Consider the following 14,626-nt stretch of genomic DNA (forward strand, 5'->3'; position numbering starts at 1 on the left):
TGGATGGCAGTGGTGCGAGTGGAAATGGTGGAAGTCGGAAGGATGATTATGAGGGGGTCGAAGAATAAAAAAAAGACCCTGAATGAGTAGTAGTGGTGGTCGTGGCAGCGGGGATAGTAAGTAGTAGCTGCATAGGAATAGCAAGTTGTTGTTGTTGTTGTTAAAGTGGTGGTGGTTCTGGTTTCAGCCATGATGGCAGCAACAACACTAGCAGCAGCTGGCGCTCCGTGCCTCCTTTTCAGACGGATCTCCCTTGGATTGCGGGCCCAAGAGATGGAAATGAATTTGTGACTAGTTGACATCTCGTGTGCGAAGAATCAACACCACACCACCATACTAGTGAAAACGACCAAAGAAAGACACTGAGGCCACAAAACGCCACCTCCTTTCGAAAGGACCGAGGACTGAGATTTTCTCCAAGCATAACAGGTAGGTCTTTTATCAGCTGTGACAAGCCATACAATATCACCATTACGGTCCACTGAAGCGAGCAAACAAGATCGATTGACAACATCATGCGTTGTTTTTTTACCCGGTCCAAGATGGTCTGAATCTCCTCCCATACCTCAATTAAGGCTTTGTCTAGTGCCAGTCCTCCACTCTTTCATTCTGCATCCGTAGTCAATACGAGTGTATCAATACGCATGGCATCATTGCTTGGTTGACAATCTGGTGGACCAACCACAACCAGATTAGATATTCCTTATCCGTCAATCTGCTGGCTGAGCAGGCTCCATTTGGACCACCAGAGCTTTGGGTGTTGTTGTGCCATCCTCCTCATCCTCTTCTAGTTCTTTGCCCTCATCCTCCTTCGCCGACGACTGGATGGTGATCGGGCTCTTCACTGTCTGAGTGTCCGAGGACAGTCTGCTTGCTGCCTCCAGAGATTGCCAGATCGTTCGTTCGTTCGCCCCAAGAATTAAGTAACGTGACTACTCTTAATTAAGTTCCCCTTCTTTTGGACGGCATAACCATTGACTACAAACTACACAACAGAAAAGGCCAACAGCGCACGTTTAGTATTGTGATTCTATAGTGGGCATACCACACGCATATGGACATAGTATTTGGGCGGGAATCCCTGATTCCGAGCACATGAAGACTGCGCCATCAACCATATATACCATATATATTAATCTGAGTAAACCTGAGTCATGTGATCTTCTCGAATGATCATCTCATTCTATGAACGAGTTCAATGGTGGCGGCAATGTTAGAAAGATATTGAACAATTTCTGGTTAAAAAGTAGCGCATGCAAAGTTATTATCCCGAACGAACTTAAAGGCTTGGAACTCGAAAAAGTTGAACTTGCCAGCTCTAGTTCAAATACTGGAAAAGGCAGAACCATCCGTTAGACGTATATGTTAGGACTTGGGACAAATTCGTTGCCTAATGAGAAACGAGAAAGGAGTTCTTGCGACCTTGGTGGACTTTGGAAGTTATTTTCCCCAGAGAAGTTGTTGACCTTCCCGCCCAAATCTCAGAGCACTACCAAATACAAGTGTTATACTGTTTACTGTTGTGTAAATACTGTATGTACACTCAAAATGAACCAAGTGATAATCTGTGGTTCAAGTTCCCGACGATCTGGAATCCACTTAGACTATACCCATCGGACCACAACGATTTGCTATTTTTTTCCTTATGCCCTTAAAATAATGTATCTTTGGTACTTGTTATTACGTGTTCCTTTGATTAAAGCCCTCTAGGCTGATCGGCTGCTTGGTCTTGCACATCATGCAAATGATTTTGGTGCAATGCCAGCCCTAGTGCATAATTTGACGGACCAATGAGCGAACCAACCACGCGGCCTTCAATTCACTACACACACTTACGAACTATGCATGTGCCGCCTATCCACTGAATGTGGTATCTTCTCGAAGAGAGTTCTCATCTCCTTGGAGCATATTTTCTAAGAGCTTGTTTAAAAGGATTCTCGATGTTGTGTCCTCAAAGTAAAGCCATGAAGAAGTAAGAGCTAGCTAGGAAATGCTCACTTGAACATTGGCCGAAGTGTAGATAGAGCTCGCCATTGAATTTCTTGGCCTGGATTAGCCAATGCAGTGCTTTTGATCCTCTCAGATATGCGATCTAATGAAGTTGATTTGGATTCCAGGCTCCCTCTCCGTGTCTCCGTGTGGGTTGTTCGTGCTCCGTGCTCGGTGCTCCGTGGATGGATGTGTTTGTCCCTTCATCTGCGCGTGTCCCCTGATGTGGGTGACCAAAGATGAAGAGCTTCTTCCCGTGTTGGTTGGTCGTGGCTGGACTGAGCAGCCAAGTGATTGTGGCACCCATACAAATGGCACAGGCTCTGCCGGACATTATCAAAATTGGTAAGTCCAGATCTAATCTCGATATCCAGTATGTACAGTACCTACATGCCACGTGCTTTGAGAGTGTCGTTCCCAGATGTACTGGATCAAATGCATACATGGTAAGAGGGTGCCATCGTGCGTCAATACGTAATGCGAATTCATCATACCAGAGAGATTTGAATGGGTTTACGTTGGAACCTGGTTCATTTGAAATTCATTTTTGGCCGACAGAGCGGGAGAGCTGGGGATGGCTTGAAGATCAGTCCTGAGATGTCGAATGTCCGAGACGTTTTGACAGTCGTCTTGGAGAAGGGTTATAGATTTCGTCCACTGTGGTTGACTTGGAAATGAAGTGGAACAAGAGAAGAGTGGGTAGTTCAGTGGAAGAATTGCCAGTTCCATGATATGGGCAAATGAGAATGTCCATGCCAAAACTCTCAGCTTTCTGGCTCTCTGGTTTCCTTGGGTTTTGCTCTTGATGTTTTCTCTCCTTTCTCCTTCTATTTTTTCATCTTTCTTTCCTTCTTTCTGAGTTCTTGTTAGTTTTCTTAACTTTCACCACGAGGAACACAAAGGGAAAAAAACTGTTTAGCATTAGACAAGGACCCCTGGAATATGGACAGGCAGGCTTGGGAGCCAGAACAATCGTTTTATCTCTCTTCCAACCAACACTTTTTCCTCCTAATGCGCGAGCTCTTGTGTTTCAAAGAAGATGTTTTTGAAATTTAAGTTTAGTTGAACCACTGTGTCAAATATTGTGCATGACCTCTCAAAGCACCAAACAAAACAATTTGCCAAGTGCATGAGTTAGTGAAAAATATTTAAAAATGGGATGTGGGACTTGGTTCGAAAATTGTCACAATCAAATCGACTGTGATGAAATCACAGGAGATCATCCACGGTACTGTTTTGCCAATCGAGGGGTTGATGGTCTGACATCCATGTATGTCTAGAGAATAGATATTCAGGGCTAAGGGCTTGATTTTCAACCTCAGCGTCCCCGTCCATGTTACAGTGGTTCATGTATTAAATGAGAAAGATGAAGCTCGTTGTAGAAGTAGCACTAGTGGTAGTAGCATAGCTGTAGTGGTGGTAGAAGTAGTAGAAGAGGGCATGGTTATGCAAATGGCAACCTCAATGACTGCAACTACAACCGCAACCCCATTGAAAGTTGTCTCGCCTCACCACTCGCAAATTTTCTAACTTCGAGGCCCTTCCACACATATCTTGAAATGTGGTATCATTGAACTTGGTTAATAGTGAGAACAATGAAAGGGTTCAGGTTCAAACTATGGCCTGATATTAAGAAGGGGCAAAAACACGCCGTTTGCCCTTATCGCTCCATTTTACCTCTCAGATTGGGCCTACTAAAAGTTAGATAAATCACATATTTTGTCACGAGCAGTTGGGAATCTTGTCAAAAAGGTCTGCAACATCTTTGTGTCATGCAAAAGTTTAACTTGGAGTAGACCTAGGTCGACTGACAAAGAAGAATTATTTGACACATATCGCATTCATTTCGAATATATTTGGCTTTTTTAACAAGATTGCAAGAGTGTAAAATCTCCCTTTTTGTCGCCTAAATTTGGTACTCAATGGAAAAAGTCCCAGCACACGGTTTTGACTCTTAACGTATACGCCATTAACTTTTTCCATTTTGCAGGCTACAATAATCGCTTGGTGTTGAATCCAAAAATTTTTTTGTTATTTGATCATGACTTTGAAACGTTAGCGTTCGAGATATTGAGGTAAAGAAACAAAAGGAAAAGTAACGAATCAAAAAGTTATTAGTTTTGGGGTAAAAGAGGGAAACAAAGTAGAACTACTTTTTTTGGTTTATGTGTACATACTTCAAAACTAATGAAACCAGTTCTTTGTTGGAAACGGAACACACTGCGTAGATGCCACATACAGTTAGTCTTGAAAGAGGCATCGCAAGGTTCAACGTTTTGGGCCTGAAAAGCTTACCGATTTATAACCACACGCTAGAGCGAAAGATACTCTCCAATTCTAAAACAATGATAGACACTGACTGGTACATTGGTACATGCGGTACAATCTTGTTGGCAGCTTCTTCCCACACTGTAAAACTGACGATGCATTTCCAAAGCTCCATCCATGCAATTTGATCACTAGCAAGAGAACATGGCTCAGTCCGATCAGTCAAATTTTAAGCAGTGCTCCTACTAGGACTGTTTTGGTAGAAGTCACTGTCTTTTTGGCAGTGTCTCTTAATTGAGCAATTTAAAGTTGTGCTAGCTCCAATTGGAATGATTTCCTCATTCCCTCAGTTTTTACCATCCACGTGGAACGACGGCGTCTGTCGCAATTTGTATTTTTTGCATTTTCTTCTTCGTCCCACTTCTCTTCATCTTTTTTTCGGGCAATTCAAGGCGAAAAAGTTGGTGCGGTGTCAAACGAATGCCTTCGTTCCCGTTTTCGATTCCTCTCGAAGTTAAAACGCACAGCCCAATAATATTGATTGGCATTTCGAATGGAGTAGCCGAGGGAAAAGATGGGAGAAAATTCGAATGGTGAGGACCTTCTTTATTCTGTCTGCATTGCCATACAACCAATGGCTCTAGGATCTTCCCGTCTAGTTTAAGCATAAAATGCAACATTGTTTTATCAACCATCAACATTTGTTTTTGGAAACGCACCCACCATTGAAACATATATCCCGAAGGGGACATTTTCTTTCAATTTTCAATGATATGCCTCAAATAAGTATTGACTTCCAATGCCACGACAAATTCTCAATTCTAACTTATCCTCTTTCAGGAGGAGAGAGGCTCTTTGGGTGTTGTCACTTCATGTTCAGACAGAATATGTCACTTGATTCCCATGTCTGTTTTTGTCTACTTTACAAAATTCTTGAGCTGACTGCTCAAATACTGTAGTAAAATATTTGCACACCTTAAAGGGACACTCGTTCATTCGTGTCAGATTTAGTTACATTTAGTGTCTTAATATGACTCGACCGTGCCTGTGGATGGGTCTCTTTTCAAGTGGGAAGTATTTCTTTCACCACTCAATCCTCCGTTGACTGGTCCAACGTTGCGTTTGCTGCCAATCCCCTCTCTGCAGTGGCAAACCTCATTCGATGGAGAAAGAGAGCAGTTCCAATTTGGAATGAAATCCTCCTTCTTCTCCTCCTCATGGAACCGCTAGTGCTAACGGAGCCAAGGCAACCAATGGAGCAGGCGGCGGTTATGTATTCCCACCCCTCGATTAATTGGATTCCGCAGAAAGAAGACTGAAAAGACAATAAGAGGGATAAAATGGCTTAAATGGCATTTGATGGCATCTCTCTTTCCCAGCCTGGGTGAATGCCTTGCCTACTGCTGCTCCTGCCTGTCTATCTCTTTGTCTGTTTGTCTGCAGTCCAACTCGATCCCGTCCGTCGCCGGACCACTCGTTTAGCTCAAGCTTGATCAAGCAATTGAAGTAAGGAGCCACTGAACGGTTCCAAGAAACGTTGCCACAACTTTGTTGCAGTGCACTCCAAGGAAGAAACGAACGACCCAACGACCGGGAGAAAGCGACAACTTCCAACCGAGGGGAGCAAAACTCGAAAAAGATGGAACCGATTGCCTCATGGATGATTGTGGCACAACTACCCGTGACGTTGGAAGATATAAGACCTGGCATCGGGATCTTTTTTGTGTTTGAACAAGCATTGATGGGGATGAAAACGATAAATATCAGTTGGATAGGTGACCATCACTCCTTCTATGGAGTGTAGCGACACCTCTAATTTTGCATAATGGATGCGTCAAAAGTGCGTACGATCGTTTCTGATTGTCGTCAATTGAGTCAAGCTCAATGTTAAGTTGTTGAAGAGATGATAATCTCCCAAATGGCTCCCGATTCCAGTAGGGCGCACTACTCCCGCGTTCAACAGCAGGATGAGTGAGGTCGATCGGTCTTACCCCATTTCTTTCTACTACGTACATACCACACACTTGAAAAGAATGTGCGACTGACTGGCCTTTGCCGACTTACTTCGAGTAACATAGTTTTGCCCTTTTCCACCCATGTCTGCTTGTAGTCGTCCGCAGCAGGTCGTTGGGCTCTATCGGTGAGTGGACGGACGCCGATTAATCTAGTCCCAGGGTTTTACTTCGAAGAAAAGTTTCGCTTTTTGTCAGGCGATTACCAATTGGGCTTATGATTACTTACCGCATTCTTAAGAGACGGGCATTGGTCTATCCGAGTCGTTTTGTCGTCCGAATAAAGTACCAACCAGGGAAGCGAGAGCTTCGATGGCCTTAGTCTTTTTCCCCATTACATACGACTGTACTTATTGGGTAGTTAGTCGGTCTATCTAGCCTGGAAACACCGAGGGGTGTGTTCCAGTGCTCGTTGGGTCTCACTTCGAATGCCAGCAGTTAACTCTAAACTCGGTGCTCGGGATGTGCCCTTGTAGCCTTTCTTGTCGTGCATGCCATTGTACATACATACTGTACAATACTGTACATACAGTGCGTACATGTAGTAGTACAGAATACCACGTACATTCGACTACCACACTTTTCGTCCTCGTATCTTGCCAAGGGATCGTTAGAGCTCGTAGAAAACCAGGCCTGAGGCGGATCGACTGCTCGGGGTCTAACTCGGTGGATCTTTCCACATTCTCCTCCAGGACGACGATGAACACGTTCTCCATTGGGGTAGTTACTCCAACTTCTACGACTTTAGCTACTGCTCCTATTTCTTCGTCCTTTACAACTACAACTACCATCACTACCAGAAACCAAGGGTCTATTCCCTGTGAACCAAGTGCTCTCAATGAGAAGATTCCCATTTTCACGGTCTCAAGGGAACATTTGAATATTGCAGAAAAGCGGCCCACTCGCATTATCACGATCCTAGTACCAAGAGACGAAGTCTTCTTTTTTCCGCTGTTCTTTCATATTCAAACTTTGTACTTGCACAAAGCAGTAGTACGTGTGTGCGTAAAACAGTAACAAGACCCGTCTGAAGTATCGCCAGAGCACCAGAGTATTCGAAGCAAAAAGAATGAGGAACACTCGGATGGTCCTGATTTCGATTCTTCGGCCCTCTCTCTCTCTCTCTCTCTTCTTTTTCTCTTTCTCTCTCTCATCCCCCCTCTTCCTGATGCCCAGATGGTTTCTTATACATTCATTCTCGTTAAACCAAAATCTTATCCCTCCCGCTTTTTTGGTGTTCCTTCTTGAATATCATCATAATCCTTGAGAGGAAAGGAAGAAGAAAAAGAAACTGGGGGCGGGAGGGCGGGAAGGAGGGGGAGGGGGGCATGTTTGAAAGGCCTGGGCGGTTTCAGTTATCTTTTGACGAATGTGGCGGTGATATTGTCTCGTTTTTAGTTGTCAACATGAAAAGAGTGGAATCTTGAATGGAATTGTGGGTGGTCGAAGTCTTGAAGGCCAACGAGGGCTTTTGTGGGTCGAGACTCGAGAGACCATATGTTCTTATTGTGGCTTTGTGGGAGAAGGCGAGAAGGCAGAAAAATACCGATCATAGTAAAGATCTTGATGATCTTGATGATGGTAGTGATGGTTGTGTTGCTCAGGGCCAGAATAAAGACCTCTGCTTTGGGAAGTGAGATGAAGGACGACAAAACCAAAGAAAATGGAGTAGGGTGAGGAAAAGAATTTCAGCCCAAGCTACTGAAGACATGCTCAGGCACGAGTGGAAAGAAGGGAGGACAACAATAACAACAACAACAACAACTACTACTACTACTCCGACTACTACATCAACAACAGTAACAACGACAACAAAAGTCTCTCGCAAGATGAGAGGAATAAGAACGGACCCCCAAGGATTCCGCACAATGCCGACCTTCGTGAACGAGCGAGTGTGGCCTTGTTGGGTGTTGGCTCGCGTGCTTTTGCCGCCGTTTCTAGAGTCTATTGAAGAAAACTTTTAAGGAATGCTGTAGTCATGAGAAAGAATTTGTTTAAAAGAGCGATGAGGTTTTCAGAGTCACCTATAAATGAGCTGCTACCAACCCAGATGTTCTCGTCGTCAATCTGTCGAAGGCTTAGCTGATTGGATAAGTCAAAAGGCTTGGGAATCAAGCCTCCATTCTCCTTGGATGGCGTTTTCCTCATCCACCTCATTTTGTTGCCACTCAATTTATTGTCTTCCCTAGCGTCAAAGTACAGGAAGCGCCACACTTGGGCATATTCACGACATCTGAAAGCCAAAGCGTTTCAAACCTTGGCCTTGGTTGCGAAATCCAAGAACCCTGGCAAATTGATGGCTTTTATTTCCTTCTGCCTTTTAGTCTTCCCTGTGCCAAACTTGTTGTGGACGTTTTTGGGTCGCTCCTCTATCTATCTAGTCTTCTTTCTGCTATCGTTCCCTGGTTGGCCAACTGGGTGACTTGGGAGGGGCTTTGAAAACTTTTATTATTAAATAGAAGAGATGAAGTCGATCTCCTTGGAGAGGCCTCGAGAACTCTAGACAGATGCAAAAGACCTTGACATAACCACACATCCATTGGCACACGGACGAAAGAGCGAGTCCAAGTTTCCTGGCTTGTGACTTGTTTCCAAGTTAGGGGCCGAGAAAAAGATAGTTCTGCTGAGCATCCAGCATTGGGAACACATTATGGAATGAACGCATGGGGAAAGCACATTTGAACTAGCGAGGTGATTTCCTCCTCATGTTGCTCGCTCTAGTAGTGGCTCGCAAGATTTCGTGGACCAATTTTGGGGCGGAAGTCGCGTTTTTACCTCATACCGCTCCAATCTGAGAGAGGAGAGGAGAGGAAAGGAGAGAGAGAGTCTGCTTCCCGGCTACTGTGTACTCACACATAATACGTACTGTGGATACGTAACGTATGTACGTAACGTTGCCCGCTTTTAGCCAAGCAACGTGTCCTAGCGGGAAGTGTCCCTTTAGCTAGGATTTCCTCTTTATCAAACCGCACCACGCCCCACAACTCAAAAGATGGGCCTCAAAAAATAGTATGAGAAGTTTTCGGTCACAAATTAGGGATACTATAGCGAATGCAATTTCCATTCGCGTTGGAAGGTATCTCGTAGTGGATGATTTCGATTTCTCCGTCCTCTTATCCAAGATAACTCCATAAGTTCAAAATCAAACTCCTTTTTCTTCCACCAAATCTCGAGTTAGCGGGGTCCTTTTGGCCCGTACATTTGGGATATGCACATATTCGAAATGGAAAGAAGCAGCTTCTCACAACGTTCATTTTAAATACCAAACCTTGTGGACTTTCCTTAACAAAGCAAAGTTTTTCTGTGGTTTTGTATGAACCTTTGCAACGCTAAAGATCCAGCAGACAATCATGTTCCATCGATTGGTCGAGACAGACTCGATTAGATTATCTCCCAGTTGGGCTTGTCTGCTTGTTATCATTGTTCATCAGAACCCAGAATCATATTGTTGAGACATTCACATGTAGTTACGAAAAGGGCCCTGTCATTTATACATTTGATGAGTTAAAACATGTTTTGTCCTGAGTGCCGCAGCGTCTTCGGTAAATTATTTACACGATTCCGCCGTCTTGATTGCTTTGAGTATCTCATCTGTAGTTTTGGAGCAATATGTACAAGTAGTAATCAAGAGTGAAACAGATAACTGTGATCACTCTACGGTTTGATTTTTTTGCATTGGAAGGGATGAATAAGTCTCATTCTGTGTTCGTTTGTTCGTTCATTTTTAGACAAAAAGAAACTCTCGTGTCACTATTGCATTTATGGTGCGACAAATTGAAGGTGCCGCTTAAACTTCTCCTGTGGACTTATTGTACAGTACACGTTCTTGCACATGCAGTATAATCAAGCTCTTGTATTCTAAACAAGGATTCTTTGTGCATTTCTACTCGCAACTTTCGACAGGCAAACTGAAAATGCGCCTGCCGTACATTTTGAACTCAAGGTCGTAACACAAACCCAAATTTTCAAAAAAGTTCTTTCTGATGGCCTCCTTAAATTACCCCAAGTTACCTTCTCAGCAGACTCATTGACCATGTTTTTTCTCGAACTTTGGTGCGATTGTACGTTCTTCTAAATTAACTTGGAAGTAATGGCACTTCAGGAAAGATGCCCATTTGCCCATTTGCCCAAGTCTGATTTGTTCGAGCCAGAAACACTTTCATGGGCAAACAAATCCTGGGTAATCTCAGTGGTGTCTGGCTCTGGGCTTTGTCGGGAGGAAATTCATCCACATTATGGGACAAATGGTGATATAAGCACCACAGTTATTGGGTACTTAAGCTTGATTTGACGATTCCGAGCCAACGAGCTGTTTCCTTCCCCCTCCCCCCTCCTAACCTCCCAATCTCCCAAATAAAAGGTAGTAGTCGCGAATGGTGGTCGTGGACCTTCAGTTCATTGGTGAATGAGTCGTCTAGGTCCGTCTGCGTTCGACATCAATTCACAGTACTAGTACTATAGTAGTCGTAGGTGTACTACCACGTTTGTGTAGGATGGTGAGCACGAGAAGAAGAAAAACGGAGGATCGAGTATGGGTGTGAACCAGCTTTAGCATCTCTCACTTACGAACAAGACAGACGAGCAAATCAAGGAAATAGCTCTCTTGGGATTCCGAACCAGCTTTTATTCTTTGTGAGCACTCTCTAAGATGGGACATTATTCGAAATACGGCCTTCCTCATCATGACCAAGAGAACAGAAGGACGAACCAGAGGAAGAGTGGCGAAGAAGAAAGACGTGAATCAGAAGGAGGAGGAGGAGTGTTGGTGCCTCAAAGGTTGCTGTAGTCCGAACGAACGAAGGAGTAGTTGTTGTTATTGTTGTAAGCACCGTGGCAGTAGCAAGCCTCGAATGCCCGGGTGACTAGGAGTGAGGCCAACAACATGTCTGCCATCTTATATACGTCCATGGTTCAGAGATCAAAGGCCCACAACCGACACTGTTAGCCATGACGACGGTTGACATTTGGCCTTATCTCAACGGAGGAGGAAAGAGCCCGGCCACGACCTTTCATCATTACTGTACGAAAATCCGCCTCGAGAGTCCAGACCAGTTGATGGAGGGAGAAAAGGAAGCAAAGGCGTTGGAGGAAAAAAAGAGCAAATTGCATTTGACAGCTCGCACTCATCCCGAGATTTTGAAACGCATACATACGTATTACTACAGTCAAAGGCTTTGCCTTCTTTCTCTCGTCATTGATTGGACGTAACATGAACAACATTTACCTGTGTGTACTTGCCCAATAGAAAAATGTTTCAATGTGTCCTCATGCGCTCCTCTTTTTAGGCGGTCTCTTCGATTTGGCCGAAAGCAAGCAAGAAGTGGCATTCCGTTACGCAGTGGAAAGGGTCAACACGAACCGAAAGATTCTCTCAAAGTCCTTGCTCTCGGCGCAATTGGAAAAAATCCCGCCCCAAGATTCCTTCCATGCAACAAAACGGGGTATGAACAACGACAGTACAATAAACAAACGGGAACACCGCACCCGAGCCTACGTGCATATGATCTATTTATGTCTCTATTGTGCTATGTACATGACTATATCCACATTCATTGGAAGCCAACCTCGAAAAACCGCACATTCAAAGCGGTACTTCTACGCGCATGAGTAGACACTGATATATACCACCACGAGACTACTAGCCAAGCAAGGAAGAAACAACATGTTTAACATGTTCAAACGATGAGAAAAAGAGTCTTTATTTCGCAATTTAGCTCGCCTAAAATTGTTTTGCACATTTCCAGCCCCGGGCAAGAAAAATGGGTTGCGATAAATGCACCATGTTATGATTCTCCTCGCCCGGTCACATAGCAGTCAAGCCGTTCCAGGTGCTGGAAAGGGCTCAGAAAGGGATTGAAAACCCTTCAGTAGGACGAAATCTGGGCCGACTCACAGCCCCCGAACCTTTCAATTTTCATCTGCGTCTGGGACCGTGAGAGTGAAATTTCATTTGGTAATCCCGGTCTAGTAGGGCATAACTTTCAACAACTGGAATTGAAATGAAAACTGTAATCCACAAGCAGCACCCCAAACTCTTGACATTAAAGCCACCACAACCCCCACCACCACGACAGTCGCCCAGTAAGGGGGAGAACTGGTAGCGGCAATTGGGAGGATATGTCCTTCAAACAGGATGAGTCGTACCCAAGTCCCAAACTCGAGGCCTCTTGCTCCCTCCCTCGCTTTATGTACGTACAACAGTTCGGTGGTGAGAGGACCAAATCAAAAAAGGGGGAAATGGTGGCGATGTTGATGATAATTTAACATGGCGGCTCGCTTGACGTCCGTCCTCCTTGGTCTCGATTTCGACCAGGCATCCTTTATGTACGCAGAGGAGAATCCCGTGGTGGGGGAGGTCGAGGCATCTAGGTTCTCGGGGCCTCTTGAGCAAGACAAGATTGAGCCAGAAGCCAGAACTGGATGAAACCCCGGGAAGAGAATGAGGTCACCGAGGAGATAATTTCAGTGGGATCTAATAATAATGATGGGGACAAAAGGGCTGGAAAAGGATGACAACCCGCCATTCTTTTCGCCCCGAGGAAAGATCGTGCGGGACATTTTTTCTGGATGTCTTACACTATTTTGGGGTCATTTCAGTCTGTCATTTGCTGCGCTCCGGTGTGGCCGCCCTGTTTGGACCCCAATCGGGAACCACTTCCAGTCATGTCCAATCCATTTGTGACGCCATGGAAATTCCACACATCGAGACCCGTTGGGATTATCGGCTCAAGCGAGATGACTACTCGGTGAATTTGTATCCACATCCCCAGTCCATCAGCAAGGTGAGAATCAACTCAGTACGAAAAGGAGCATCATTTCCACTTTACTTATGAACAACAACAACAACAACAACAAAAGCACCAACAACGGGCGAACGCGTGCCAAGCAGATCAGATAATGGGAACACTCTTACGTATAATGCATTGTCGACAGAACATTGGACCATTGGTCTTAAAAAAGAAAGGATTCTATAATTTTCTTCGATGAGTGAAGGTGGCGCTGTAATGAAAAGATTTCCTGGAGAGGGATCTCATCCATCAGATTGAGAGACCTCGTTGTTGTTGTTGATGATGATGAACGTTGACGTTTGGGTTGACGACTCCCGTCTGATCGTAAGCCAGCGGTAAAAGCATTCCTTGGGAAAAAGCTATCGCAACATTAATGGGGTGCCGAACCTCACCTGATAATATTTTTAATGCGATTGTACAATCTCCCAGGGTATTTGTTTCGATAACCAAAACTTTTAACAATCCGACAAACATAGATGAGGACGTCGTCCGTTTGGGGTTTGTGTTCACTTTGAATCACGCTCACTTACGTTCAATTATGTTTATAATAATTCATAAATTCAATGATGAGCAAACATGATTTGCATTCAAATACAACGACATAATAGACAGCCTTTGAATTAGATCGAAATATCTTAAAAGCCCTCTTCAGCATCCATTTCCTCGGGAAATCCATCAATTGGCTGTCGACTGGCATCCTCAACGTAGCTTTTGACATTGCCACGATCGTCTCTGTACAAAAAGCATCCCTCAGATCAAATACATTGCAGTGCTTGTTGGCTAGCTAGCTAGCTAGCTAGCTAGCTAGCTAGCTAGAAATCTTTCTTACAGAACAAGACGAGGAAAGTTGGACGGAGAAGTAGTGGGCGGAAGTGAAAGAAGTGGCAAGGGTGGGTTAGAAGGAGAAGAACTGCGTTTCCGGTGCCTCTCAAGGGGGTAGATTGCTCTTCCTATGCAAAGGTAGAGCGATAATGGAATCTGATAAGAGGAAAAAGACCCTTAGAATGAGACCAGTCCCTTCTTGTACCCTGAGAAACCGACCCCAAACACGAAAAACGGGACACTCTGGGTGAAAAGGTATTTGCTATTCCTCTCTCAAACATTGCTCCACTTTCTGATCCACCACAATTCCAGAGACCAACCTCGTGATCGAGACCATTAAGAACTTCCATCAGAAATATGTTCATGGCAATCCACTATTCGAGCTCAAATTTGGAATCGAGAAGACAGATTCAGTTAGTAGTGTCCTGCGGTACATAGAAGGGTTTTGTTCTTCGGGTGTAGAGGAGCTCATGTTTCATCATGAGCAGTGATCATTCAAGCAAGCAAGTATTGGTTATTGTCAGATTTCCTGCTTGTCAGGGGTTAAGATCGATGAGGGATGGGCTCGTGGCCGAATCCAAGCCTATTTGGGTTTCGCATTTACTCCCTGCTTGCTTGGTCCTCTTAGTCCTACCCACTCTTCAATCTTGTACAAACCCTCTTATGCTCATTGCCCATTAAGCACCCTCCAGGGAATACATGGAAAGACCCCCTTGAGAGCCGCCAACGAAACAAAGTGTCGACAAT

The 14,626-nt window shown here is 44.5% G+C and overlaps 1 protein-coding gene across 1 annotated transcript in view; it reads left to right on the plus strand.

Moving 5' to 3' along the window:
- The first annotated feature begins 101 nt into the window (after positions 1-101).
- LOC131880765 (glutamate receptor ionotropic, kainate 2-like) overlaps positions 102-14,626 on the plus strand; it is a 27,017-nt gene continuing 12,492 nt past the window's right edge. The window contains exons 1-4 of the mRNA XM_059227463.1: positions 102-429; positions 2,118-2,334; positions 11,555-11,710; positions 12,867-13,051. Coding sequence (XP_059083446.1) covers positions 2,229-2,334; positions 11,555-11,710; positions 12,867-13,051 — 447 coding nt within the window. The 5' untranslated portion in view covers positions 102-429; positions 2,118-2,228. The remainder of the gene's footprint in view (positions 430-2,117; positions 2,335-11,554; positions 11,711-12,866; positions 13,052-14,626) is intronic.

The sequence above is a fragment of the Tigriopus californicus genome, chromosome 5 (genome assembly GCF_007210705.1).
Source record: "Tigriopus californicus strain San Diego chromosome 5, Tcal_SD_v2.1, whole genome shotgun sequence".
Classification (NCBI taxonomy): domain Eukaryota; kingdom Metazoa; phylum Arthropoda; class Copepoda; order Harpacticoida; family Harpacticidae; genus Tigriopus; species Tigriopus californicus.